This window comes from Drosophila takahashii, chromosome 3R, assembly GCF_030179915.1.
Source record: "Drosophila takahashii strain IR98-3 E-12201 chromosome 3R, DtakHiC1v2, whole genome shotgun sequence".
In the NCBI taxonomy this organism is placed as follows: Eukaryota; Metazoa; Arthropoda; class Insecta; order Diptera; family Drosophilidae; genus Drosophila; species Drosophila takahashii.
In genome coordinates, this window is record NC_091681.1 from 1,009,512 (window position 1) to 1,036,022 (window position 26,511).

General features: G+C 39.9%; 2 protein-coding genes across 14 annotated transcripts in view; one reads left to right on the plus strand and one right to left on the minus strand.

The window, feature by feature from the left end:
* Myo81F (Myosin 81F) overlaps positions 1–26,511 on the minus strand; it is a 1,428,838-nt gene that overhangs the window by 879,327 nt on the left and 523,000 nt on the right. For 11 of the 12 annotated variants that reach the window (XR_011419017.1, XM_070216714.1, XM_070216710.1 and 8 more), the window contains one exon: positions 14,943–15,563. Coding sequence is in view for 11 of the 12 variants with exons in the window: in XM_070216714.1 (XP_070072815.1) it covers positions 14,943–15,563 (621 nt within the window). In the remaining variant the exon portion in view is untranslated. Of the gene's footprint in view, positions 1–14,146; positions 14,204–14,942; positions 15,564–26,511 lie in introns of those variants that run through there. The other variant, XM_070216718.1, reaches the window with a different exon arrangement.
* The window catches only part of LOC138913340 (uncharacterized), a 275,105-nt gene that overhangs the window by 5,623 nt on the left and 242,971 nt on the right, over positions 1–26,511 (plus strand). The window contains exon 2 of one of the 2 annotated variants that reach the window (XR_011419019.1): positions 2,852–5,371. The exons of the other annotated variant lie outside the window; for it this stretch is intronic. The gene's annotated coding sequence lies outside the window, so the exon portion shown is untranslated. Of the gene's footprint in view, positions 1–2,851; positions 5,372–26,511 lie in introns of those variants that run through there. 2 annotated transcript variants of the gene reach the window in all.

Consider the following 26,511-nt stretch of genomic DNA (forward strand, 5'->3'; position numbering starts at 1 on the left):
TTTAATCCGTAGTTAGTCATTGCGGCGCGTTGACTCAATAGCGTTCTTGGACATCACGCTCTGTAGAATTTGCAGCGTCGCACAGAGTAAAATTTTGCAAATCTAGGGGGACTTAATTCAGTAGGATTTAGCGATTTAGCGTCTCTTGTGAACGGTTGTGTTTACCGTTGTGCTCTGAGTTTTTGTTTATTTCGTGATCTTTTTGCAAGTGTCTTGTGTTTGTTTATCAACAAAGTTTAGCCTAACAATCGTGTTAGTGTTTTTAAATAGATCCCCCATTTAACGGGTACGTGGTTATAGTTTATTTTAACTTTTCCATTAGATTTGTTTAATATCTTTGCTTTGTTAGTGTAATTTGCACTCTCCTAATTTGCTGAAACTCTTGTATTCTCCCTCTTTCTCTCATCTCTCTCTCCCGCTCTCTATTATAACTGTAATTTCACTTTTTTTGAACCTCTCTTAACCATGGTGGAACTATAGAAGGTGGTCTCGTCAGCTCTGCTGAGGACGTTAAATATGTTTACCTCTCTGTCTCTCTTAAACGATAGAATGAGAAAGCAAGATAGAGACTGACACAAATAACGTCCTCAATAAAGGGCAGCTCTCGCGACGAGATCATCTTGTAAAGTTCCACCATGCTCTAAACTTCTTATAGACTTTTGGGTGCTATTCTCATTGTCTCTCTCTCTTGCTTGCTTTTACATTGTACATTTACATTTTACACAAGCCATGCTCAGTCGATAGAAGCTTTTTTTTTCTCTCGCGCTCTCTGGCTTTCGATTGTGAAGGAGACGTTTCCCCATAAAGTATATATATTCTTGATCAGCATCACAAGACGAGTCGATCTAGCCATGTCCGTCTGTCCGTCTGTCTGTTTCTACGCAAACTAGTCTCTCAGTTTTTGAGCTATCGGGACAAAACTTTCGCAAAAGTCTTCTTTCTATTGCAGGTAGTATATATGGCTGAGCCGACCGAATCGGACAACTATATCTTATAGCTTCCATAGGAACAATCGGAAAAAAAAAACTTTAAAAAATTCTAGCTTCGGTGTTTTTTGAAATATTACCTTCTACTTTTTTGGGGATGTTATTTTTTAAATATTTCTGAATTTCGAATTAATTATTTAAAAAATCGGACTACTATATCATATAGCTGCCATAGGAACGATCGGAAAATTAATGAGAAATATTAGAAAATTGAAAATTTTTGCGATTTGTTAATTAATAGGAATGATCTGCAAGGGTATATAAGCTTCGGCTGGCCGAAGCTAGCTTCCTTTCTTGTTTTCTTTAATTTTTTATATAATGGCTCTTATCTGTTCAATGACAAAGTGTATTCTTTCTTCTTCACCTAATGAAGATTTTATTTCTATGTTTAATGTTCTGAAAGCTTTTGGCTTAATGATGATTTGGTAATCAAAGAATTTGTGCCCAATAAACCGACAACAAATAACAGGCCTCCCACTGTGCCGAATAAACGGCTTTCTACTGTGCCAAATAACAGGCCTTCCACTGTGCCAAAAAAAGTTTATTTTTGGCTTATCAAAATGTTAGAGTACTAAATATGAAGCTACCAAAGCTTTATGCTGACTCCTCTGCATTTACTTAAGATATTTTGTCTTTTACGGAAACTTGGCTGAAACCAGAGATATCTGACTCTGAAGTTTTGTCAAATAACTTTAACACCTCAGGACCGATTGCTTCCCGCGTAGGGGGGTGGTGTACTGATTGCCGTTACCTCTACTTTAACATCGGAGAGACTTAACTTTCATATCCCTAACGAAATAGAATTTGTTAGTGTCAAAGTTTCCCTGCAATCCTTATCTATTTCTATAATCTGCTTTATATTCCTCCTGGCTCTGATTTAATCATTTATGAACACCATCTGTCTGCTATAAAATCTGTTCTATCCTACCCCTCCAACAGAGACCTTTTGATTGTTTTGGGTGACTTTAATCTCCCTAATATCTCTTGGTCTTTTCCCACTGACTCACTTGTAGCTACACCTTTATCTGCCCATGATTATGTGGATGGCCTTTCAGAATTATCGTTACAGCAAGTAAGCTTTATACGAAATTCTTTAAATAGACAATTAGATTTAGTATTTGTTTTAGATCCGCATGAAGTTACGGTATCTAGAATTGACGCACTTGTTGTACCTGAAGAACGATATCATCCAACATTGGAATTGATAATTGGCCTTCCCTGTACTGATACCCTTTCTCCTTTACTTCCTCAAACTAAAACGAGATGCTTTCGTAAATGTGACTATAATAAACTAAATTACATGATTTCGCAATATAATTGGACTGATTTGTACAATTGCATGGATATTTAAAGTGCAATTGAACTTTTCTATAGTGTTTTAAACACTTTTCTTGACGAATGCGTTCCTGACAGGCTTCTTCCAAAGCTAAACAGACCTCCTTGGTTCAACAATGCGCATTAAAAACTTAAAAATCTAAAATCCAACACTTATAAAAAGTATACAAAATTGGGTAAGCCATTTGATTTTTCGAAATATGTGGTGGCTCGTTCAGATTTTAATGTTCTCAACAGTCATTGCTATTTTATGTATTTAAATAAATGTAAATTCGAATTTTCAAATGATGCGAAGCAATTTAAAACTTTGTTTATGCCAAGCGTAAGTCTTCGGCTTTCCCTTCATCGGCACGTTTAAACTCAACAAGAGAGAACGCTATAGTCGGGTTGGTGTCCCGACTATCTAATACCCGTCACTCACCTAAGAGGAGTACGAGGGAGATAGATATATAAACAATATAACAACAATATAATATATAAACTTTTTAAGGAATGCTCCGATTTGAAAAATGTCTTCTACATTTCGATAGGTATAAATATACACAACAAAATTGCATTTATACTTCTCGGAAATCTTTGAAGATGTGTGTGTTAGCGCCTGCACTTGAGTCCCTAAGATGCCAACAGCAGCCACAGCCAGCGCCAGCTCAAACCCCGCTACCTGCCGTTCCAGCAGTCTATTTTTACTAACCCTAGCCTATTAATCCCTTGCATGGGAGACAAATTGTATGACTTTGTATTTCTGTATATCTTATAACCTAAGTGATGCAATGTATTTATAACTAACAAACCCCCATGCGATACCTTCGCCATGGTGGCCCCCTTGACTCTGAAATCATGTATATAAACCCCAGATATTCCCAAATAAAATCAGTACTCAAGCAATACTTGTGTATTCAACATCTCCGAGTTAAACCAATTTAAGTGTTGGTTTAGCGGCCTACTGTCACTAGATTATGTTCTAGGGGCAACCTAAAATTATAAACAATAAAAAGTAATTCTACAAACATTTTGGTGACCCCGACCAGTGTATGAAATTCTAGTCAACTTGGCGACTAATTTCAACACATACGAACTAGACAGATTCTCGATCAACTTGGCGATCGAATCATCTAGATTTTTTATGTTGTCTTAAATCTGTTTTTATCATTTGATTAACAGAAAAGATAACTAGGGAAATCTGGCTCGAATAAAACTCCGACCGTTTTCCCGAACAACTTGAACATTGTTTCAAGGAGTAACTTATCAACTTGGCGATCTGTTACGAAATTATTGGAAGTCAACTTGGCGACTCCAATATTTAAACAATTTATAAGTAGAAGTAGTCAACTTGGCGATTCTTCTTACTTTATTAACAACAAAAAATAAATCCGATTTACTGGAGTCAACTTGGCGATTCCCAGGATAATCGTCGATTTAAATCTCAAATTTAAAGTAGTCAACTGGCGACTCTTTATACATAACTTCAAAAAATAAATCCGATTTACTGGAGTCAACTTGGCGATTCCCAGGATAATCGTCGATTTAAATCTCAAATTTAAAGTAGTCAACTGGCGACTCTTTATAGATATCTTCAAAAATAAATCTGATTTACTGGAGTCAACTTGGCGATTCCCAGGATAATCATCGATTTAAAATCTAAATTTCAAGTAGTCAACAAGGCGACTCTTGAAATACATCAAACATTTGAAAAATAGAATATTTTATATACAAATGGTTTAAATAAAATAAAAATTTTAAAAATAAAATAATTGGCTATATTTTCTAATCCAAAAAAAACCTTACGTGTCTTTGACCACTAAATTGGTTGCGAGTAGAAGCGTATCCAGCTAAATTAAAGCGAATAAATTAACTTCCCACGGGTCAGACACGTTAGTAAGGAAAAATGGAGGTTGAAAAACTGATTGCCATTCAAAGCCAAATTGGTGAAGAGATCCAAGTTGTGCTTAGAAACATCAAAAAGGATTCTCACACAAGAAAAGAAAAGGTTACGTATTTCGAAGATAGGAAACGACAAATTGAAGATCTGTGGAAATCATTCGAAAAAGGAAACAAAGCTATTCTTGAAGAATCTAAAGGTGCTGCATTATCGCATGAATATTTCGAAAAGAATTATTATGAGCAGATGAAATTAATTGTTCATAAGGCTATGGAAGAATTCAATGCTAAAATTCTGCAATTTCCGACGTTAGAGGCCACGTCTGATGAGGTGGAACAAATCAAAAAATTGATTAGACACCAAGCAGCGGTTCTGGATTCGATGTCTCGAACTATGAATCAAATATGTCCAGACAATAAATTTACCTATAAAACGGTAATCGACAATTTATGGAAACAAATTGAAAGTCTGCATTTTGAAATCCATAAATTATGTATCGAACCTGAAAAGGCAGGTTACAGTATGGAACGATTTATTTCCGCTGAAAAGGCAATGCTACAATTTTGCCAACCATCAACTGATACAGTTTCAATAGCCACTAATCATGCGGTACCTTCGATTTCATCAATTCAATTGCCAAAAGTTTCCATTCCTAAATTTGATGGTAACTATTTAAAATGGCAACAATTCCATAACATTTTTAATAAAATGGTTCATGAATCAGCGATACCAAAAATACAAAAAATGTGGTATCTTAAGGCTAATCTGTCTGGAGAAGCAGAAAGATTAGTAAGGCATTTAGAGTTAACAGAAATTAACTACGACACTGCCTGGACAATGCTGAAAGAACGTTTTAATAATAAGCGTGTGCTGTCTACCGCAATATTTGAAAAACTTTTTGATCACCTTAACGTGTCAAATGATTCTCAATCAATAAAAAATCTGCATGACAATGTTAATGAATCGTTGCAAGCATTAAGAAATATGGGAATTATGACTGACACATGGGATCCGGTTCTAATTTTTCATATCAACAACATTTTTCAACAAATTTACGAATTGAGGGAATTGGAGGCCAGCCGCGAATAAGCAAAGGACGCGTCAGTGTGTTGATCAAATCAAAACATAGTGACTTCGAAACAAGAGTTGAAGCCTTTGTTCTCCCGCACATGGTGGCAGATCAACCCACTGAACAATTAAAAACAAGAGAGAACGCTATAGTCGAGTGCCCCGACTATCAGATACCCGTTACTCAGCTAAAGGGAGAGCGAAGGAGATAATTGGCTTAACTCGTGGGTTAAACTTTGATCCGCCGTAACTTTTTAACGAATGGTCCGATTTAAAAACTTTCTTCTACATTTCGATAGGTATTGATAAACACAATAAAACTGCATTTTTACTTTTCCGAAATATTGAAATTTTTAAAATCGTATATAAGCGATTGTGGGCGTTAGAGGGGGCGTGGCACCCTTTTGAAACAAACTTGCGCTGCGTAGGAACTCCTAGAATCTGCATGCAAAATGTCAATCTTCTAGCTTTTATAGTTTCCGAGATCTCAGCGTTCATACAGACAGACAGACGGACAGACAGACGGACAGACGGACAGACGGACATGGCTAGATCGACTCGGCTAGTGATCCTGATCAAGAATATATATAGTTTATAGGGTCGGAAACGCTTCCTTCTACCTGTTACATACTTTTGCACGAATCTAATATACCCTTTTACTCTACGAGTAACGGGTATAATAACCGATCTAAAAATATCAAAAAACATTAATCTTGCGGATCCAAATTTTGATCGACCAGGAAAAATTGATTTGTTGCTAGGCGCAGAACATCATTTTTCTATTATTAAACCTGAGCAAATAAAAACATATCCAGGTTTTCCAATTCTACAAAATACTGAATTGGGTTGGATCGTTGCTGGAAAGGTTAACATGAGTGCAAAAATGCCACAGAACTGCATGGTAGTTTCCTCAGCTGAGGAAGCGAAATCATCGTTGGAAAGGTTTTGGAAGTTGGACCAATTAGAGCCAATTAGAAAATACAGGACTCCAGAAGAAAGGCACTGCGAAAAGCACTTTATTAATAATCTTCAGCACGCACAAGATGGCAGATTAATAGTCAGATTACCGTTTTCTGAAGATCCTTCAGCCCTGGGCAAGTCTTGCGATATCGCTACAAGGCGCTTCTATTCGTTGGAAAAAAGGACCTGTCCAGAAATTAAGAGGATGTACAACGAATTTATGGCAGAATATGAAAAACTTGGCCATATGAAGCAAGTGATGCCGGATCAAATACCGAAGGCTCACTACTTCATCCCACATCATTGTGTTCTGAAACCAGAGAGCACTACTACGAAATTAAGAGTAGTCTTTGATGCCTCCTGTAAAACGTCGTCAGGAAAATCTTTGAATGACGTGCTACATCCAGGACCAGTTGTTCAGAGTGATCTGTTCTCTATATTATTGAGATTCAGAACTCACAAATATGTCTTCACTGCAGACATTGAAAAAATGTATCGCCAAGTATGGTTGAATCCAAATGATCAATTTAACCAAATGATTGTTTGGCGATATGATTCAAATGAACCAATAAAGTATTATAGGTTAAAGACGGTGACATATGGCACGACATCAGCTCCGTTCCTGGCCACTAAATGTTTGGAACATTTAGCCAACATTAACTCTGAAAAATGGCCACTAGGAGCAGCCGCATTAAAAAACGATTTTTATGTGGATGATTGCTTGACCGGAGCAGACACGATACAGGACGCAGAAAGGATTCAACAAGAACTAAATAAAATCCTGCTGCCGTGCGGATTTAAACTAAGAAAATGGTGCTCTAATACACACCAATTACACTGTGCAGCATTTTTAGTGCTTTTTGAATTTACCTCGATGGATGCTATATTTTTCGATTCGTTACGAATTCCCAAGTTAAACTGCGTTTTCCAAAAAGTTCCCCGACGCAAGGATTCTTAGCAAAAGGACCTCAAAGTTCGAAAAATGCTGAAATTGGCCAACTTTGCGGAGCTCTCAGAGGCAAATGGATGCATGGTTTGATTCGATGTTAAAGTTTTTTAAAAGATACACCCCTTATCTTTTAAACCCCATACTTAAAAATTTTTTTAGATTTTTTTTAAGGCAAAAACAAATTCTAGAAAACATAGTCAAAAAACATAAAAGTATACAGCTGCGGTCAAAATGGTAGTAGTGTTGCCGCCCTGTGTATTTAAAAGTTTGTTGTTGTGATTGATCTTTTCCTGGTAATATTGTATTGATCATAATTTTACTATTAGACTAATTGGATAAGAAAAAATTACAACATCAAACTTTTAAAAACACAAGGCGGCAACACTGCTACTATTTTGACCGCAGCTGTATGTTTTTCAGTTTTTTGACTATGTTTTTTGGAATTAATTTCTGCCTTAAAAAAAATCCTAAAATTATTTTATGTATGGGGTTTGAAAGATAATGGGTGTATCTTTTAAAAAACTTTAACTTCGAACCAAGCCATGCATCCATTTGCCTCTGAGAGCTCCGCAAAGTTGGTCAATTTCAGCATTTTTCGAACTTTGAGGTCCTTTTGCTAAGAATCCTTGCGTCGGGGAACTCTTTGGAAAACGCAGTTTAACTTGGGAATTCGTAACGAATCCAAAAATATAGCATTCATCGAGGTTAATTTTTGATGCTGCATAGTGTTATTAAAAGGATTCCTACCTGAAGACGTCGTCAGCACCATAAATTTGGGTGCAGCTTTAGAACATACCAGTGTAAAAACACTGGGAATTATATGGACTCCAAAGGACGATCATTTGTGTGGCAGAGCACAAGAGCAAAAAACTCAGAGCATTACTAAAAGAGTGGTAGCTTCTGAGGTCAGTCAAATCTTCGATCCTCTTGGCCTGTTTTCACCAGTGATAATAAGGGCCAAAATATTTCTGCAAACCCTGTCACTTCAACAACTGGATTGGGATACGGAAATATCAGATTCCCTAAAGGAAAGGTGGGAGGCCATCAGACAGGATCTGCAACATTTAAACAAAATGAAAATTCCACGTCATATTTATGATGGGAAAGTCCCACAAAAACAGGAGCTACACATATTCGTGGATGCTTCTGAGAGGGCATTTGGTGCAGCTGTTTACGTAAGAGCCATTTATAAAAACAAACAAACAACTGTACGTTTGTTGTGCGCTAAGTCAAGAGTAGCGCCTCTAGAAAAACAAACCCTACCACGGTTGGAGTTGTGCGCGGCTGTTCTAGGAGCCGAACTAGCCGACAAAGTCAAAAAGGATCTAAGACTTAACACAGAATCCATTAAAACATTTTACTGGACAGATTCAACAATAGTACTTTGTTGGATCAATGCAAAGGCATCGAATTTCCATACATTCGTTGCAAATAGATTGTCCAAAATACAAGACACATCCAGTCCAAACCAATGGAGACATGTGTCATCAAATCTCAACGCCGCAGATGTGTTATCAAGAGGAATCCCCGCAGCTCAATTAGGCGCACACACTTTATGGTTATACGGACCACTATTACTTCACGGACCTGAAGAGAAATGGCCATCCCTCTTTAAGGCCCCTAAAAACAACAGCATCTCATTGGAGAGAAAGCTAAAAATAGTCACTCTTGCAACAAGTTCGGAAGGAGACGAAATATACCGTATTAACCACGGAAACTCATTTAATCGTCCACGGGCCGGTTTCTCGAGTGCCGGCTAACATTTCTCGAACAGATAAAGTCCCTGCTAAGGCATTTTGGCTTTCTCGAGCATAAATGTGAGAGCTAACTTTGACAGGGACTCGGAGTCCCTGTTAAGCGTTTTCGACTCGATAGAATGACAGCTGATTTCCCAAAGCCAACTATGAAGATGAAACGAAATCACAGCTGACTTTTCCTTTAAATTATACCCAAACAGCTGATGAAATAATCGAAGCACGCCATTTTTTACCCTTCACAGCACAATTCTGTGCGTTAACAGCACTCTGTAATTGTTTCTCGTTCAGATAAATTAAAGCAGTCGAGAAAGCCGATTTGCTTTTACGAACAGTTTATCTGGTATTTAAGTTTTTCGAACAGATAGCTATCAGGGACTTTGACAGGGACTCGAGAAACCGGCCCTACAACGTATAATTGCCTATATGTTACGATTCTGTTATCGTAAAAACAGGAAGGATACAGTGCTGCTAGAGTTGGACGAATTGGAACAAGCCAGGAGGATAATAGTACGATGTGTACAACAAGCTGACTTCGCAGATGAGCTGAAACATCTACATCGACATCCTGAACGACCGATACCCAGCAGCAGTAAGGTGTCCTCTCTTGACTTGTTTTTGGACGAAAACTCTATTATTAGAGTAGGAACAAGAATCGAAAACGCACCAATTTCTCGTGATGCAAGAAATCCATATTTATTGCGTTACAACGACGAAATTGTGAAAATGTTGTTAGTAAAACTACATACCGAAAATATGCATTGTGGCCAAAATACCTTGAAGGGTATTGCTCGACAACAATATCATATTGTCAAAGCCACTTCCATGGTTAGGAATGTAATCATGAAATGCATTCCATGCACAAGATATCGTCCAAAATTGATGTCGCAAGTTATGGGAAAACTACCTGAGCATAGGGTTTCGCAAAATAGACCATTCCTAAACTCTGGAGTGGATTTTTGTGGACCCTTGAAGATTCATCCGAGGCAAGCGACCTGATAAAGCATACATCGCCGTATATGTATGTTTTGCGACGAAGGCGGTACATCTGGACGTCGTTGGAGATTTAACAACTGCAGCATTTCTTGGAGCGCTACAAAGGTTCATAAGCCGTCGTGGAAGGTGCAAAACTTTATACTGCGACAATGCTACAAACTTTGTAGGAGCCAACAACCAGCTAATGGAATTGAAGGAAACTATACACTCTCAGGAAGCTAAGAACTCCATAGTGCAGCTATGTAACACAAAAGGAATTCAATTTAAATTCATTCCGCCAAGAGCACCTCACTTTGGTGGGTTATGGGAAGCAGCAGTAAAGTCAGCAAAAACATTATTGTTGAAAAAGGTGACTACTGCTGAGCTCACGTTTGAGCAGTTAAGCACAGTTATAACAAATGTCGAAGCTGTGTTAAATTCCCGACCACTAACTCCAGTTTCTGATGATCCAAAGGATCGGACGTTCATTACACCTGGTCATTTCCTGATTGGAGAGCCACTTGTAGCACAACCAGATCCCGAGCCATTAAAAATAAAATCCCTATCTGCACAGTGGGATCAGGTGCAGTCACTGAAGCACGAATTTTGGATGCAATGGTCCAGTGAATACTTAACAAGTCTTCAACAACATCCTAAATGGAAAAAAGCATATCAAAACGTAAAAGAGGGCATGATGGTAATTCTAAAAGAAGACAATGTGCCTATGCTTCATTGGCCCATTGGACGGATTTTAAGGCTCCTTCCAGGCCCAGATGGATATGTACGAGTTGTAGAGGTTGACACTCCAAAAGGTGTATTCAAAAGAGCGATTCATAATCTTGCTCCACTTTTTCGTCAAGAGGATCCAGGAGAAAAACGTAAGGATATAAATGACGAAGATGAGAAGGATGAGAAGGATGATCAGGAACCAAAAAGGCGCAAAGGCACAACCCTTCCCCTCCTGTCAATGCCCTTGCTAATCCTTCTACTGCTGCTACCACTAGCTGCGGCAAGTCCAATAAATATAACCAGGTTGGGATCAAAACCTGGAATTTACTATGAAAAACTTGGGACAACTCAACTGGAAACTGCTGATTGGACAATTATCGCATATTACGATTTAAAACCTTATTTGGAGGACGTAAAAACATTTTACCTTGGAACGATAAAGGTCGGCCAAATGTGTTCTCACATACAACCAGTACAAGCATGTGCTGCGTTATACACGCATTTTTAACACGTCGACGCGGAAATCCGAACTGAGAATGAGTTACTCCATATGTCCAGGAATAGACGCTCGCCGCTGAACATTGTTGGAAATATTGCCAGCAGTCTCTTTGGAGTGTTGGACACGGAGTATGCCAAAAGGATGTCATTGACCATTGAAAAGGTCAAAACGAATGAAGATTATCTCTTGGAATTGGTGAAGAATCAAACATCAATAATTGATTCCACCATAAATATAATGAAAAGAGATGAGGCCGCCATTGACAGAAGAATCAGAATCATGAACCAGCAAAGAGTGGATTTAACCAACGCGCGACTTGATTCGTTAAAAACCTTTCAATGGTATATAGCACTAACCAATCAATTGAGTGTATTGGCGGCCAGTATTCAAAGAGTCCAGTCAGAAATTTCGCATGTGTTGACAAATGTTCATCACAATGAAATAAGTCCGCTGCTCGAATCGCCAAAGCAACTTCAAGAGCATATACATAAACTTAAAACTCATATGCCCCAAGGAAAATTGCTTCCCATGATTAAGGACGATGTGTTACAATTGTACAAGTTGATGAAAGCAGAAGCAAAGGTTGTAAAGGATTATGTCATCTTCAAAATTAAACTGCCTTTGATCTCAACGCAGCTTTTTGAGCTTTATAATTTGGTACCAATACCTGTGATAGTCGACAACAAAATGATATCACTGGATATTGAACATCCAATTATAGCTGTGAATCAACACAAAGATCAGTTCATTGCTATGACAGCTAAAGAATTTGATCTATGCAAGTCCATTAACGAGGACGTATATATTTGCTCAGATAAGCAAATGATATTTTCAATTGACAATCACTGCGAATTTCAATTGTTTAATAACAAATCGTCGTCACTATGCCAAACTGTGACATCTACGAAATCCCTTTCATGGCAAAGACTAAAGGCCAAAAATCAATGGATTTTCTCAATGCAAGCACCAATGGAGCTCTCTGCAGTATGTGGCGATCAATTATCAACCATTAATATTGATAATACTGGACTTCTAGTTTTGGACCCAAAGTGCACTCTACGAAACTCAATTCTTAGTGTGATTGGCCATCAAGTGACGTCAACAGGAGCGATGAAATTGTCATATGCTCGATTTGGCAATTTAAATCAATCGTCTGCAGCGGATACTTAGATTTCAAATTTAAATAATTCATTGAAGTTGAGTTATAATGAGCTAAATGATCTTAGTAAGGAATTACTTCCCAGGCTCAAAATAAAAATGCCAACAGAGATCATTGATCTACCACACCACCACATAAGTGCCTATGTTGCCTTGTTTTTGTCACTCGGAGTCATAGTCGTTTACTTGTGGAAACGATTCCAAAAGAAGACACCTCCACAAACGTCATCATCTTCAAAGGACATCGAACTAGCAGAACAACCTCGGTTACTCAGCTCATCAAGGATGCACCATCTGATGCCTTCGTCCGACGCCTTTGAGATCAACATTGGATGATGTTGAACACCTGTTCAACGGCCGGGAGTATGTTAGCGCCTGCACTTGAGTCCCTAAGATGTCAACAGCAGCCACAGCCAGCGCCAGCTCAAACCCCGCTACCTGCCGTTCCAGCAGTCTATTTTTACTAACCCTAGCATATTAATCCCTTGCATGGGAGACAAATTGTATGACTTTGTATTTCTGTATATCTTAGAACCTAAGTGATGCAATGTATTTATCACTAACAAACCCCCATGCGATACCTTCGCCATGGTGGCCCCCTTGACTCTGAAATCATGTATATAAACCCCAGATATTCCCAAATAAAATCAGTACTCAAGCAATACTTGTGTATTCAACATCTCCGAGTTAAACCAATTTAAGTGTTGGTTTAGCGGCCTACTGTCACTAGATTATGTTCTAGGGGCAACCTAAAATTATAAACAATAAAAAGTAATTCTACAAACAGTGTGCGCAGGACACATTTTAAAATCGTTAGTGGGCGATTGTGCGCGTTAGAGGGGGCGTGGCTCTCGGCTGAAATAAACTTGCGCTGCGAATGAAATTGTATTTTCCGAAATCTCAGCGTTCATCCAGACAGACAGACAGACGGACATGGCTAGATCGACTCGGCTAGTGACCCTGATCAAGAATATATATACTTTATGGGGTCGGAAACGCTTCCTTCTAACTGTTACATACTTTTGCACGAATACAATATACCCTTTTACTCTACGAGTAACGGGTATAAAAACAGCATTGTCGGATTCAGAAATTGTGGATTTATTTGCCGAATTTTTCCAAACTACTTATAGCTCGGCTGCTTGGTCAAATTCTATCTACCCTAACCCCTTAAATAGGGCAAATTGTATTTTTATACCCTTGCAGAGGGTATTATAATTTCAGTCAAATGTTTGCAACGCAGTAAAGGAGACGTTTCCGACCACATAAAGTATATATATTCTTGATCAGCATCAATAGCCGAGTCCATCTAGCCATGTCCGTCTTTCCGTCTGTCCATCTGTCCGTCTGTCCGTCTGTCCGTTTCTATGCGAACTAGTCTCTCAGTTTAAAGCCATCGCGATGAAACTTTTCCAAAAGTCTTCTTTCTGTTGCACGTAGTACATATGTCGGAACGAGCCGGATCGGACCAAAGCATTCGAACGTATTATTATTATATTGTAACGCAGTGAAGGAGACGTATCCGACCCCATACTTTATATATTCTTGATCAGGATCAATAGGGGAGTCGATATAGCCATGTCCGTCTGTATGTCTTTTTCAATACCGTTTGCGTACCTTGATTAGGGTAAAAGCGCGTGCCGATCGGGCGTCTATATCATATAGCTCGCATAGGAACAATAGGGCGAACAATTTTAAAATTTTATTTTTTCAATTATAAAATATTTTGTTGTTTATTAATTCATGTTGCTATTCTAGTCAAGTTTTCATTCGTAAAATCTGCAAGGGTATTAAAACTTCCTTCCTCGTTACTTCTTATTTGCAACATTTATGTTTCTCGCTGATATCACCGTGTCAGCTTGGTTTTTTTTAAGCGAAGATCGACCACCAACAACCTTCTTGAATTGTGATCTATTGAATAAAACATTAAAAGAAAAAAAAACTCCAATAAAAATACTAATTTTTTAAAACTTTTAACTATTTTTGTATTTTTATACCCTTGCAGAGGCTATTATAATTTCAGTCAGATGTTTGCAACGCAGTGAAGGAGACGTTTCCGACCACATAAAGTATATATATTCTTGATCACCATCAATAGCCGAGTCTATCTAGCCATGTCCGTCTGCGAACTAGTCTCTCATTTTTAAAGCTATAGCGATGAAACTTTCCCAAAAGTCTTCTTTCTATTGCAGGTAGTACATATGTCGGAGCGAGCCGGATCGGACCACTGTATCTTAAGGCTCCCTTAGGAATATTCAAACAAATATAAGAAAATTCATTGTAACTTTGTAGGAAGTAGGCGATTTGATTTGACAACTTAAAAAAAATTTAAATAGGGACGCTGAATCTGGAATCCCTGGAACTGCACCGAGTGAGCATTAAACTATAGGAATTTACTTTATCTGCAAGGGTATATAAGCTTCGGCTGGCCGAAGCTAGCTTCCTCTCTTGTTTGTTATAATTTTAGCCAACTTAAAATTTTTTTTTAAATTTTTGAGAGCACTTTTTTTTTTGCAAAATAATGGATTTTTGGTATTTGTTCATGTTTTTAGCTGTAACTTCGATATTATAAACTGAACGGCTGCAAATAAGGTTTTATATTAAAGATATTTATATATATATAGACGAATAAATATATAAATGTACTTACTCGAAACATATTACATGAGAGTGAAACATTTTCGGGATCATACATGTGAATATGGGATGATGGAATTATGTCAGATTTACAAAATATTGTCATTTCGTGTTTTGCCATTAAATCTGCATTTTTTTTCCCTTTGCTTGTCAGTGTAGAAATATCATTACTATCACGGGAAAGGTCGTGAGTATTAAAGTAGTTCTCCGCAAATTCAAGTATGTTGTAAAATGAATCGTCGTTGTGAATATCTTTATTTGTATCATCATTACAGCTTAGCTCCTGAATTTTTTTCTCCACTCTTTGTTTTCGCCTTTGCTCACGTTCATCGTCATCATATTTAACAAATATGGAAGAAGAAGGAGTGGGTGACTTTTTGATGTTTTCCTTAGCGATTTTTAGTTTAAGTGACACGTCATATTCAATAGGTACTCCCTTTGTGATTTGATTATTTGCTTTTATTGCTTCATATATAGGCTCAGGCCTTAAATCATTTTTTGTCATACTTATAGATGTAGGCGGTGGTGGGGGAGGTACTGTTGGCTCTGGAAGGGATGGAACTCCTTTAGTAGTTAACGACTTCACAACTTCTCGACCTTCAAAATTCACATCGCTCTGCGCACACAATTCGATCTAAAATACAAGAAAATATATTAAATACAGGTTAAGAGCGTTTTTAGTTTTGGCCTTTGGGAAATAGCTTAAAACTGTGACTACGTGAAAATACAAAAAAAACAAGAAAGTATGCTATAGTCGAGTACCCATAATTCAGCTTAAGAGAGAGCGCGGATATATCCAGGCAGCAAACCGAACGATTGCAAGCGCGCATCCTACCGGGAATTCTATTAATTGTTCATGTTATTCTGTCAACGACATCAGACGTTTTGGGTTATGTTCCCCCAGCCCGAACCATAAGACATATTATGGAAAAAATTGAGTCTGAATCGTGTCTTAGAGGAGTGGTGCACTAAAATGCGAAATTGCTTGATTAACATATTAACCATTCCCACAGTATTCAACCAAACAAGTTGATATTTTTATACCCGTTACTCGTAGAGTGAAAGGGTATATTCGTGCAAAAGTATGCAACAGGGAGACGGAAGCGTTTCCGACCCTATAAAGTATATATATTCTTGATCAAGGTCACTAGCCGAGTCGATATAGCAATGTCTGTCTGTCTGTCTGTCTGCCCGTCTGTCTGTCTGTCCGTATGAACGCTTACAAAAGCTAGAAAGTTGGGATTAACCACACATATTCTTGGGCTTCCGAGCGCCAATGTATGGAAACGTGATGTAATATTTCAATGCAGTTAATTTCAAAGTATTGCTTGTTCTTTCTTCTTTAAAATGTATTTGGTTTGGTTACAGAATATTGAGTGGTTATTTTTTTATTGGCATCGAAGTGACTGTCACACGCTACATGTCGCACGCGACAGAAAATGACGGTCTTAGGTGGTTTTTCTGTAACCTTGACGTAAAAAAAAACCGTTTGAGTGTCACTTTAAAAAATACCGAAAAATACCAAAAAATGACTTTTTTGTCCATATAACAGATATTGTCCTGGGAAATTATTCAAGAATACTCAAATTACTTAGCTTAGTTGGGGATCCATCTAACTAGAATCAAATATCAGTTCAAAATCATATAGAAATATTTTTTTTCAAGTTTTACGCTTTTTGGCTTGGTTGACATGCACAGAGAATTGCCAAAATATATTCTTGATCAGGGTCACTAGCCGAGTCGATATAGCCATGTCCGTCTGTATGAAGGCTGAACGCCCACAATCGCCCTAAACGATTTTCAAAGGTGTCTGGCGCCCACCCCTTTAAAGATTACGGAAATTTAAAAACGCTGTTATATTGTGTTTAGCAATACCTATCAAAATCTAGAAGAAGTTTTTCAAATCGGACCATGCAGAGTTAGGGGCATCTGATAGTCGGAGCGTTCTTTCTTGTTTTTAATATTTTTAGGTAAAGCGCATAAAAAATATCGTTTCAAAAAAGATCATTTTGTCCTACAGCCCAGTAGGATGTTATTCTTGAACTGCTACGTAAGTTTTTTATAATTCTTGTCTCGTTAGATACAATTACTAGCAGGGTCGGTAGCCCGCAACTTCGCCTGCGGAAATTAAAATTTAAAATTAGGCATACCATTATATATATATGCCAAGAAAAGATTTTATCATAACTTTTTTTTTTTAATTTTCGCAAATACAACAATGTTTTGTCCTAAGAAAAATACTTAAGAAATATCGGCGGTTCCTTTACAGACCGATCGGAAAAAATTTTTTTCACATTTTTGAATTGCCTGAAACTTTTTTTTACGTGTACTATTCGGAAAAGAACTAAACACATGTATAAGGATTGGGCAAAAAAATCGGTTTTTTTAGAATTAGAAAAGACGTGAATTTTGAAAAAGTAGTCCCCACACAAAAAAAAATTTTTTTAACCTAACATGCTTAGAGGAGGCAATAATTTATGCCACCTTTTTGCGAATATTTAACGAGAGAGAATTATGCGTGTGTCAGAACGGTGCTAAAAGAAAAGCCGAAAAAGTGGTTTTAATTTTAAATGGTAGCGAGAGCGAACGAACTGCTATGTACCAGCGATCAAAAGCGAATGTACATGATGAGAGTGCGTAGGTCCGGGAGAGCAGCGAGCGCAGTCGCTTATCTCGGCTTATCTTATGCAGAATAGATAATGGGGAGCTTTGGTTTACATTGTTGTTGTCAGTGATGCTGACCAAATGGCAAACAATAAATGGGTTTTAAATGATTTTAAATTGATTTCTGCGGCTGCACCCGACATGCTCCCCCCGTTGGAAGAGTCATGCTTCCAAGTGAAGTGGGTTCTAGGGGCAGTACCGCAAGCTTCCTCATTGCCCGCTTGCACAGTCCAGAGTCGATTCGGATGACTGCAACTCGTTCGACGCCATCCTCTCCGGCGACGGTGCTCTCGACTCTGCCGAGGCGCCACCGCAAAGAGGGTATGTTGTCCTCCTTGATGAGGACCATGTTGCCTGCCGGTACGTTGCTCACAGGAAGGCGCCATTTGGACCGCTCCTGCAGCAGCGAAAGGTAGTCGGCGCTCCATTTGCGCCAGAAGGTTTGCTGCATTTGGCATACGCGCTGCAACCGGCTCAGATGGGTGACATCAGGCTCGTCCAATGCGGTGAATGTAGATCCAATGAGAAAGTGTGCAGGAGTAAGAACACTAATGTCATCTGGATTTTCTGAAATGGGACAGAGCGGTCGTGAGTTTAAAATTGCGGCAATTTCACAAACTAAAGTGCGCAGTTCATGAAATGTGAGAATTGATTTTCTATATGAACGATTGATTTCTGCTACGAACGATTGCGTTGAAAGGTCTTCGACGACTTCCAAGTGTGTAGCCTTGCTGACGAAGCAAACGAATTTGGCTATGTAGCACTTCGTAGGGGGCCTGCTTCTGACCTCTGACTTCGAATAAAAGGGGCCACAAAAGTCCACTCCAGAAATGGCGAGTGGGCAATTCGGCTGCACTCGGTCCTCCGGGAGCGGCGCCATGATGCGTTCGACTAGCTTGGGCTTTAATCTGAAGCATTGAATGCACTTGTTGATGACAGCAGAAACTGTTTTTCGCCCTCCAATGGGCCAGAATCTCTGTCGTAAAGCGGCTAACAAGCTCTGTGCTCCTGCATGAAGGAACTTGCGATAAAAATGATCAATGATAGCTGAGGTTATATGATGAGACTTGGGAAGAATCATAGGGTGCTAGGCATCGAAATCCAGCTGCGAATTTTGAAGGCGTCCGCCGACGCGCATTAGACCTCCTGCGTCTATAAATGGTTTTAAGGACAGAAGTTTGCTCCTCGGCGACAGCTTCATTTTCAAGGTAAGTGCCTTGTGATCCTCGGCAAAGTGCACACGCTGAATCCCTTTAATGAGTAGATGAGTCCCACCTTTGATTTCCTCAACTGTAAGCTCTCCTTTATGCCGTACTCGATCCTTGCTGACCCTTTGAAGGAACCGATATACGTATCCGAAGACTCTCTGCATTCTCCCAAACGAGTTTCCAAACTTGCAACTGTGTGAGATGTCCATTTCCTGCGACAGCACCAATGTGCTGCGTCTACGCTCAGGAAGTTCCTTGACAGGGGGCGAGTCATCAGGCCATGTAGAAGAATCAGTGAGTAAGAACTGCGGTCCATCACTCCAAAGTTTTGATCCCACCAGCTCAATAGGGGTACATCCACGAGATAAGATGTCCGCCGGATTCTGCCGTGACGGTACGTGCCTACAATTCATTCCCTTAGTTCTCTCCTGTATCTGCGAAATGCTGTTCGAAACTGTTGAAATCTGATGGAGGTTGTCGGATCCAAGCCAAAAGTATTGTCGAATCTGACCAACAATGAAAGGTGCAAGATCGAGGTGCAATTTGTGCCACTTGAGAGACAAGCTCGGAGAGTAAAAGAGCGGCAGATAACTCTTGCTTCGGAATCGTGAGGGTCTTCAAGGGTGCGTCTCTTGATTTTGAGCAAAGTAGGTTCGACGAAACGATACCTTGGTTCTCTGATCGAACATAAATGCAAGCTCCGTAAGCTGCCATGCTTGCATCGCAAAATCCATGTTTTTCGCACGATGAGTTATGCTGTAGAACAAAGCGTGGAAACTTCAAGCAAGCAACTGTGGCGATCTGCGACATGTGCTCCAACCAAGCGGCATGTAAAGATTGGGGCAGGAATTCATCCCAGTCGAGCTTATCCTTCCATAAGACCTTGGACTATTAGCCCAAGTGGATCGTAAAACTTAGCGATAGCCAACAGGATGCTTCGCTTGGCTGTCCATTCTGTCCATTCGTTTGAGAAGCTGAAAAGCAAGCTATCCGATAGCGTGTCCCAAGATACCCCTAACGCCTTTGTAACGTCGGTTCCGTCGTGGAACTTTAAAGTTTTCTACCGATCCGAGTCATCCACTCCTTCTAGCGCCGCAGGTTCGTTGGAACACCATTTGCGAATTGGAAAATGTCTTCTTTCCAGGAGCGCCTTGACTTGTTGACGAATTTCAACGACCTCCTCAATGGTGTCTCCTCCTGCGATTAGATCATCCACGTAGAAGTTTGTGCGTATGATTTTAGCTGCTACTGGAAATTCCGCTTCTTCATAAAAGGATAGCTGCTGCATTGCACGAATTGCCAAAAAAGCAGCAGGTTTCGTGCCATAGGTTACGGTGTCAAGCGAGTAAACTTGAACCTCGTCTTCTGGCAGATCGCGCCATAAAATACATTGAAGAAACTGATGGGGATGCGTAACCCGAACACAGCGATACATTTTGCAAATATCCCCGCACAAAGCAACCTTGAAAAATCGAAAACGAAGCAGGGTAGTGAAGATTTTTGGTTGAATGGAAGGACTAGCGTACAACAAATCGTTCAACGAATATCCCGAAGTGGACTTCGCTGAGCCGTCAAAAGCAACTCGCAGTTTTGTTGTTGTACTTTCCAATTTTTGGACGCAGTGGTGGGTAGCTAATACTGATGAGCTGCAGCATTTTTAGTTGTTAGAGACATGTGGCCAAGGTTCAGGTACTCCTCTATAAAAGCTTTATACTGCGACTTCAGCTCTAAATTTCTATCTAATTTTGTCTCGAGTGCTTTAAAACGAAAAAGTGCACGATCAAATGAATCTCCTAGAGCATCGAAACTAGTTTTGGCAGGAAGTAGTACCGAATATTGGCCAGATTCAAGCCGAGTGTATTCCTGCTGAAATAGCTGCTCGCATAGAGCTTCTTCTTTCGAAATGAATTTTTTAGAATCTGCGCAATTGTCGATTTCCCAAAATCTTTTTAGTATCTCAGAGATCGACTCCGACTCCGACTCCGAATGAGTTCTGGGCTCTTGAGATAAGGAAACTAAAGATGAGCGGACGGAAGATCCTACCGTTAGACACCCTGAGACGATCCAGCCAAGTCTGGTTTTCTGCAGAGTGGGTAAATTGCTGTCTTATCGAATTTGTCCAATACAAAGCAGCTCGAAGAATATCTTGCTCCAAGAAGCAAGTCGATGCGTTGACTTTTGTAGAAGAGCGGGTCGGCAAGCTCGAGATTTTCCGGTATTTTCCATTCAGACGCGTTAAGATCGAAATGCGGGTGGTAATCGGTGATTGACTGGGTGACAGCAGCAGAGAGCGAAGTGCTATACTATACTACAGGCTACAGAGACGTGAGATGAACCTTGCGGAAGTATTTCTGGAACAGGCTGGGCCAGGGTTGCAACGGGATTTGTTTCCAAATGAAGAAGACTATGATGCCTCTGGTGGCAGTGTCTACAGTTTCCAGACTTGCATTGCTGTATTGCTTGCATTGCATTGCTTGAGACAAAGATGTAGCCTTTTTGACTCTTTATACCGCTGATTGGGGTTCAATCCTAAGAATTGTGGGCATTTTGTCAAATAATGTTCCCTAGAACCGCAAAGGGTACATGATGGCAAAGCTGATGATGAAGCAACGAGGGTGCTACGACAAAATTTGTTAGCTACTTTTCCAACCTGTTTGCTAGGTGCTTGGTTTACCATAGCGTATTCCATATTTTTTATCATGCGGCATCTAAGGTCCAAAAACGATTAGAATTTATCCCAACTTGGCAGCTCCTTGAAGGGTAATCCTTCTTCCCACCTCTCCTGGGTCTGAATTTCCACTTTTGAAGCGAGGAGATGAATTAAGAGGCCGTCATAGATCTCCTGCGTAGAGGCCATCGTAGCCAGGGCGCGCAAATGAGAATTTGCCTTGTCGCTTAGCTGCCGCAGACTACTTGCGGATCCCTTCTCCACCACTGGCAGCTTGAATAAAGATCGAACATTTGCCTGAAAGTGCAATAATTTATTATCAAATCTCGACGTTAACAATTCCAAAGCCCTTTCGTAATTATTTTCCGTAGGCTCCAGCAAGCCCATTGCGTCCAGTGCAATGCCGTCCAAACATGCGCGAAGATGCTGAAATTTTTCCACCTTTGTTAGATCTTTGTTCTTTCCCACTACGGTGTTCAACATGGCGTCGAAATCCGGCCAATCGATGTATGCTCCGCCGAATCGCGGAAGTTGAAATTCTGGTAGCCTGGTGGGCCGCGAATTGCACTTGAAGGCGGCTGCGTGTCCACCGAGGATGCCATGCAACTCAATTGAATTTGCCAACGACTTTCTTTTCTCAACATTGAGATGGCGGCAGATTTTTCCTTTTGTCTCACAATATGCCGTGGTAAATCTGCATAATCGTCGTCGTGGTCGGACGTGTACTTTATAGCTCCTCCTCCATCGAACTTTACCCGTGTAAACTACGTCGATTAATGCCGAATCCGGACATCTTGACAATTGTTCGGTGATTTTTATCATACTGACAAGTTTTGATAGCTAAAAGACAGTGACTTTATACGTAATTCGAATGATTACAATATAATCAGAAATTGTTTTGTGTTTTTGCTTTGTTGTTCTACTCTATTCTCGAGTTTACCGCAAACTTCTACACTGGTGTTGTTGTTAGTACATTTGCTCTCTTATCGTTTCGGCGCGAGCATCACACACGCGGAAAGCTTATCACTGACCAAACTACAAGCTGCGCTTTCTACATCTACATCTAAATCTACGTTGTTTTCTACACGTATTTATTGGACAATTTCTCAATTGTTTCGCTATGTCTGCCTGCTGCATGAAACCTTGCCTTTTAAATGGCAAAATCACCTCCCGTCAACCCACAATTGGTTGCTGGCTGTGTAATAACATTGCTCACCCTAAATGTGCCGACCTTGGACACAGTGCTGGCCTAGTCGCAGACCGTACTAAATCCAATTCTGGCTTGGATTGGACCTGCCCCAGTTGCCATCATATTAAAGTGAATATTATGGCTTTCATAAGGCAAACTGATCTGGAGTACCAGTCCTTACTAGCTGGATTTAAGGACTTATTTAATAGGTTTGAAAAGGCTGAATCCAACTTTAAAGGCCGAGTCCTGGCAGCTGCTTGCCACAATGCTGTCGCTACCTCGGATCGCGTTCCCGTTGCTGCCGATTCCGGACCGGACACCGGAGCATCTTCTTGTCTGCAATCCGCGGCTCATTCATCTACTGCTTCAACTGCTGTCAGCTCTGGTTATGTTCCAACACTGGAATCCTACCGCTTTGCTACCAGTGATGCCTCTACTGTTGTTACTGACGGCTGCGCGGCAGACGCCTCCCCTGGACTTACACCTGCCGCGGCCTCTATTGGATCGCCCGATCCCATCGCACCTGCTGATCTACATCCCGTCAACTTTGACCAGGCATCTACGTCGCATGCTGCTGCAGTTTGCTCTGGCATAATTTTGACGCCTGCTAATACGAACACGAGTCCACTACAGTCAACCTTATGTGGAGTAGCTCAAAGGGTTCCCATGCCCTTATCGGGCGTTGCACAAAAAAAACTAATTTTTGTCTCCCGCCTTAATCCTGGTGCTTCTGAAGATGACGTCGAAAACTAACTGAGCAGCAAACTGAATGTTTCTCGATCCGTACTTACCGTCTTGAAGTTCAAGTTTAAGCACAGACGTGAGATATCTTCTTTAAAAATTGGACTTCCTGAGGAACATCTTGATAAGGTTCTAGATGTTTCTATATGGCCTGAACATGTAATTGTTCACGAATATGTAAACAAGCTCAATCTTCGGGTTCATGGGCCTCAGATTCCTTCAACCAATGCTTCAAAAAACTAAATAATTATTTTTCTCTACACTACCAGAATGTTCGCAGTTTATTGGGCAAACTTAGTAAACTGCACGTGAACAGTGTCTCCTTTAATGCCAATGTGATTGCTTTTACCGAAACATGGCTTAATTCTTCTGTGTCTGACTGCGAAATCTTTGCTGGTAATTATGTTATCTATAGATGTGACCGCTCAGTGCGTCTTGGCGGTGGTGTTCTCATTGCCGTCAAGTCCAATCTTGTCTCTCAACGTATTCCGATAATTGGAACGGATAGTACATTAGAGTTTGTCGCTGTTCGGATTAAGCTTCATGATTATTTTGTTTTCGTATCATGCTTATACATTCCTCCCCGGTCTGATATTAGCCTCTACCTCAAATATTTGGATCAAATACAGAGTATTCATACTACCCTTGGCGATAACGATCATCTTATTGTTATGGGTGACTTTAATCTCCCCGCCATTTCTTGGATGCCCTCAACTGATTCAAGTGCTCTTGTTCCTACCACAGCACATGAGTTTGTACACGGTCTTATTGATCTTTCATTAAGTCAACTGAACTCAGTCATTAACTGCTTTAGCAAAGTTTTAGACCTTATTTTTGCCTCGGAGTTCGCAAATGCATATGTAACTCGAATTAGCCCTCTCTCCAATCCTGAAGATGCGTATCATCCTACACTTGAGGTTACTTTAGAAGCATCAGCTCCTTTACTGTCATGTCCCGAAATCGAATCAGCAACTTTTCGCTGTTTTCGAAGAGCTAAATTTGCTGAAATGAATAGGCAATTATCCCAACTCTATTGGTCTTTTATGGATTCAAATGATAATCCCTCACATATTGTAGAACAGTTTTATAGCTTACTATATTCAGCCTTCGATAAGTTCCCTCATTTCCCACTGGAAACGCGTCTCATAAGCCTCCGTGGTTCTCTCGTCGACTCTCTTTCCTTAAAAACACTTTTTAAGAAATATAAGAGAACTGGGCTGCAAGTTGACCATCCTAGGTATCTAATTGCTCGTTCAAATTTTTTAGTCCGCAATTCCGATTGTTACAACAGTTACCTAAGCCGTTGCAGAATCGAATTCCAAGACAATCCCAAGCAGTTCTTCGCATTTGTTAATTCTAAACGAAAATCGCAACTATTTCCATCATGCCTTCATCTTGATACAGTATCCGTCTCTAGCGACTCCGATATTGCGAACTTATTCGCACAATTCTTCCAGTCCACGTACTCTTCTTTTAGTTACGATAACACCTCTTCCTACCCATACCCTCTTCCTCATTCCAACTGCTTTTTCACACCCCTAATTAGTGAGGACGATGTTTTACAAAATTTGCACACAATCAAGACGTCTTTCTCTTCTGGCCCTGATCTTGTACCGAGCTGTATCTTAAAACCATGTGCCGATGCTTTGTGCAAACCGCTATCTAAACTGTTTCAGATATCCCTTCTTTATTCATTTTCCCTGCAGTTTGGAAAGAATCTTTTATCATTCCACTTCATTAAAAACTACCGTGGTATTGCAAAACTAAGCGCGATCCCGAAGATTTTCGAAGAGTCTATTACCGCTCAGCTCCAGCACCAATGCAGCTCAGTAGTGTCCCCAACTCAGCATGGCTTTATGAAACGAAGATCAACGACAACAAATCTTCTTGAGTTTACTTCAGTCATCAGAAGCCCTTTTAAATATGATAATAAAACCGATGTTATTTTTACGGACTTCAGTAAAGCTTTCGATTCCGTGAACCATCAGTTATTATTGAAAAAATTAATAGTATTAGGATTCCCGATCACGTTGACTAAGTGGATCTCAGCCTACCTGACGAACCGAACTCAAAGAATTGCTTTTAAAAGCACAGTCTCAAACCTTGTTCACGTGACCTCTGGTGTATCGCAAGGGAGCCACCTAGGACCCTTACTGTTTGGAATTTTCATATATGACTTGCCCCAAGTTGTTCTCTCTGCTCATGTTATGATGTATGCTGACGACGTAAAACTCTGTTTGCCGTTATCGAATCCCAATTCCCAGGCACTTTTGCAAGCTGATCTGAACTATCTGAATTCATGGTGCATCCAAAATTTGTTGTTTTTGAACAATTCTAAATGTAACTTTATGTCCTTTTATCGGAAGAAGCTTCTCCTCACTACATATTCTATTGGGTCGAATGAACTTGAACGCATAAATTCCGTTACAGACCTTGGAGTGTTATTCAACCACAACTTAAATTTCTCTAATCACATTGGTATCATAGTTAGTAAAGCAAAAGGGGTTTTTGCCTTTGTTAAGCGTTGGTCGAAGGAATTTGAGGACCCATACACCACTAAACATTTATACATTTCCTTGGTTCGTCCAATTCTTGAATACTGCTCGTGTGTTTGGTCACCCCAATATACCATTTATCAGGACCTTATCGAGTCGGTACAGAAACAGTTCCTTTTGTTTGCTCTACGTGGCTTAAACTGGGAAACACATCGACACCTGCCATCGTACGTGGATAGACTGCGTCTACTTAACCTGCCCTCCCTCAAAGATCGTCGAACCTGCCATGGTGTTATGTTCCTGCACAAATTAATTACTGGACTTGTAAATTCAAGCTACCTTCTTGGTCAAATTCGTTTCTCCATCCCTGTAAGGTCTACTCGGCGGTTTCGACCAATTGCCCTAGATATTTGTAAAACTAACTTTCAGTTACATGATCCATTTCGCGTTTTATGCTCGCAATATAATGAACTGTATTTTTTGATATTTTCGGAATGCTCTGTTAATTTAATCGTAACAAACATCCTAACTAACTGCTCCTCTGTTAAAAATAAATTTAAGGCCGCCAGCTGGCGTACCATGGAATCTGCCTTTGCCCGATAAAACTCCTCGCCGTT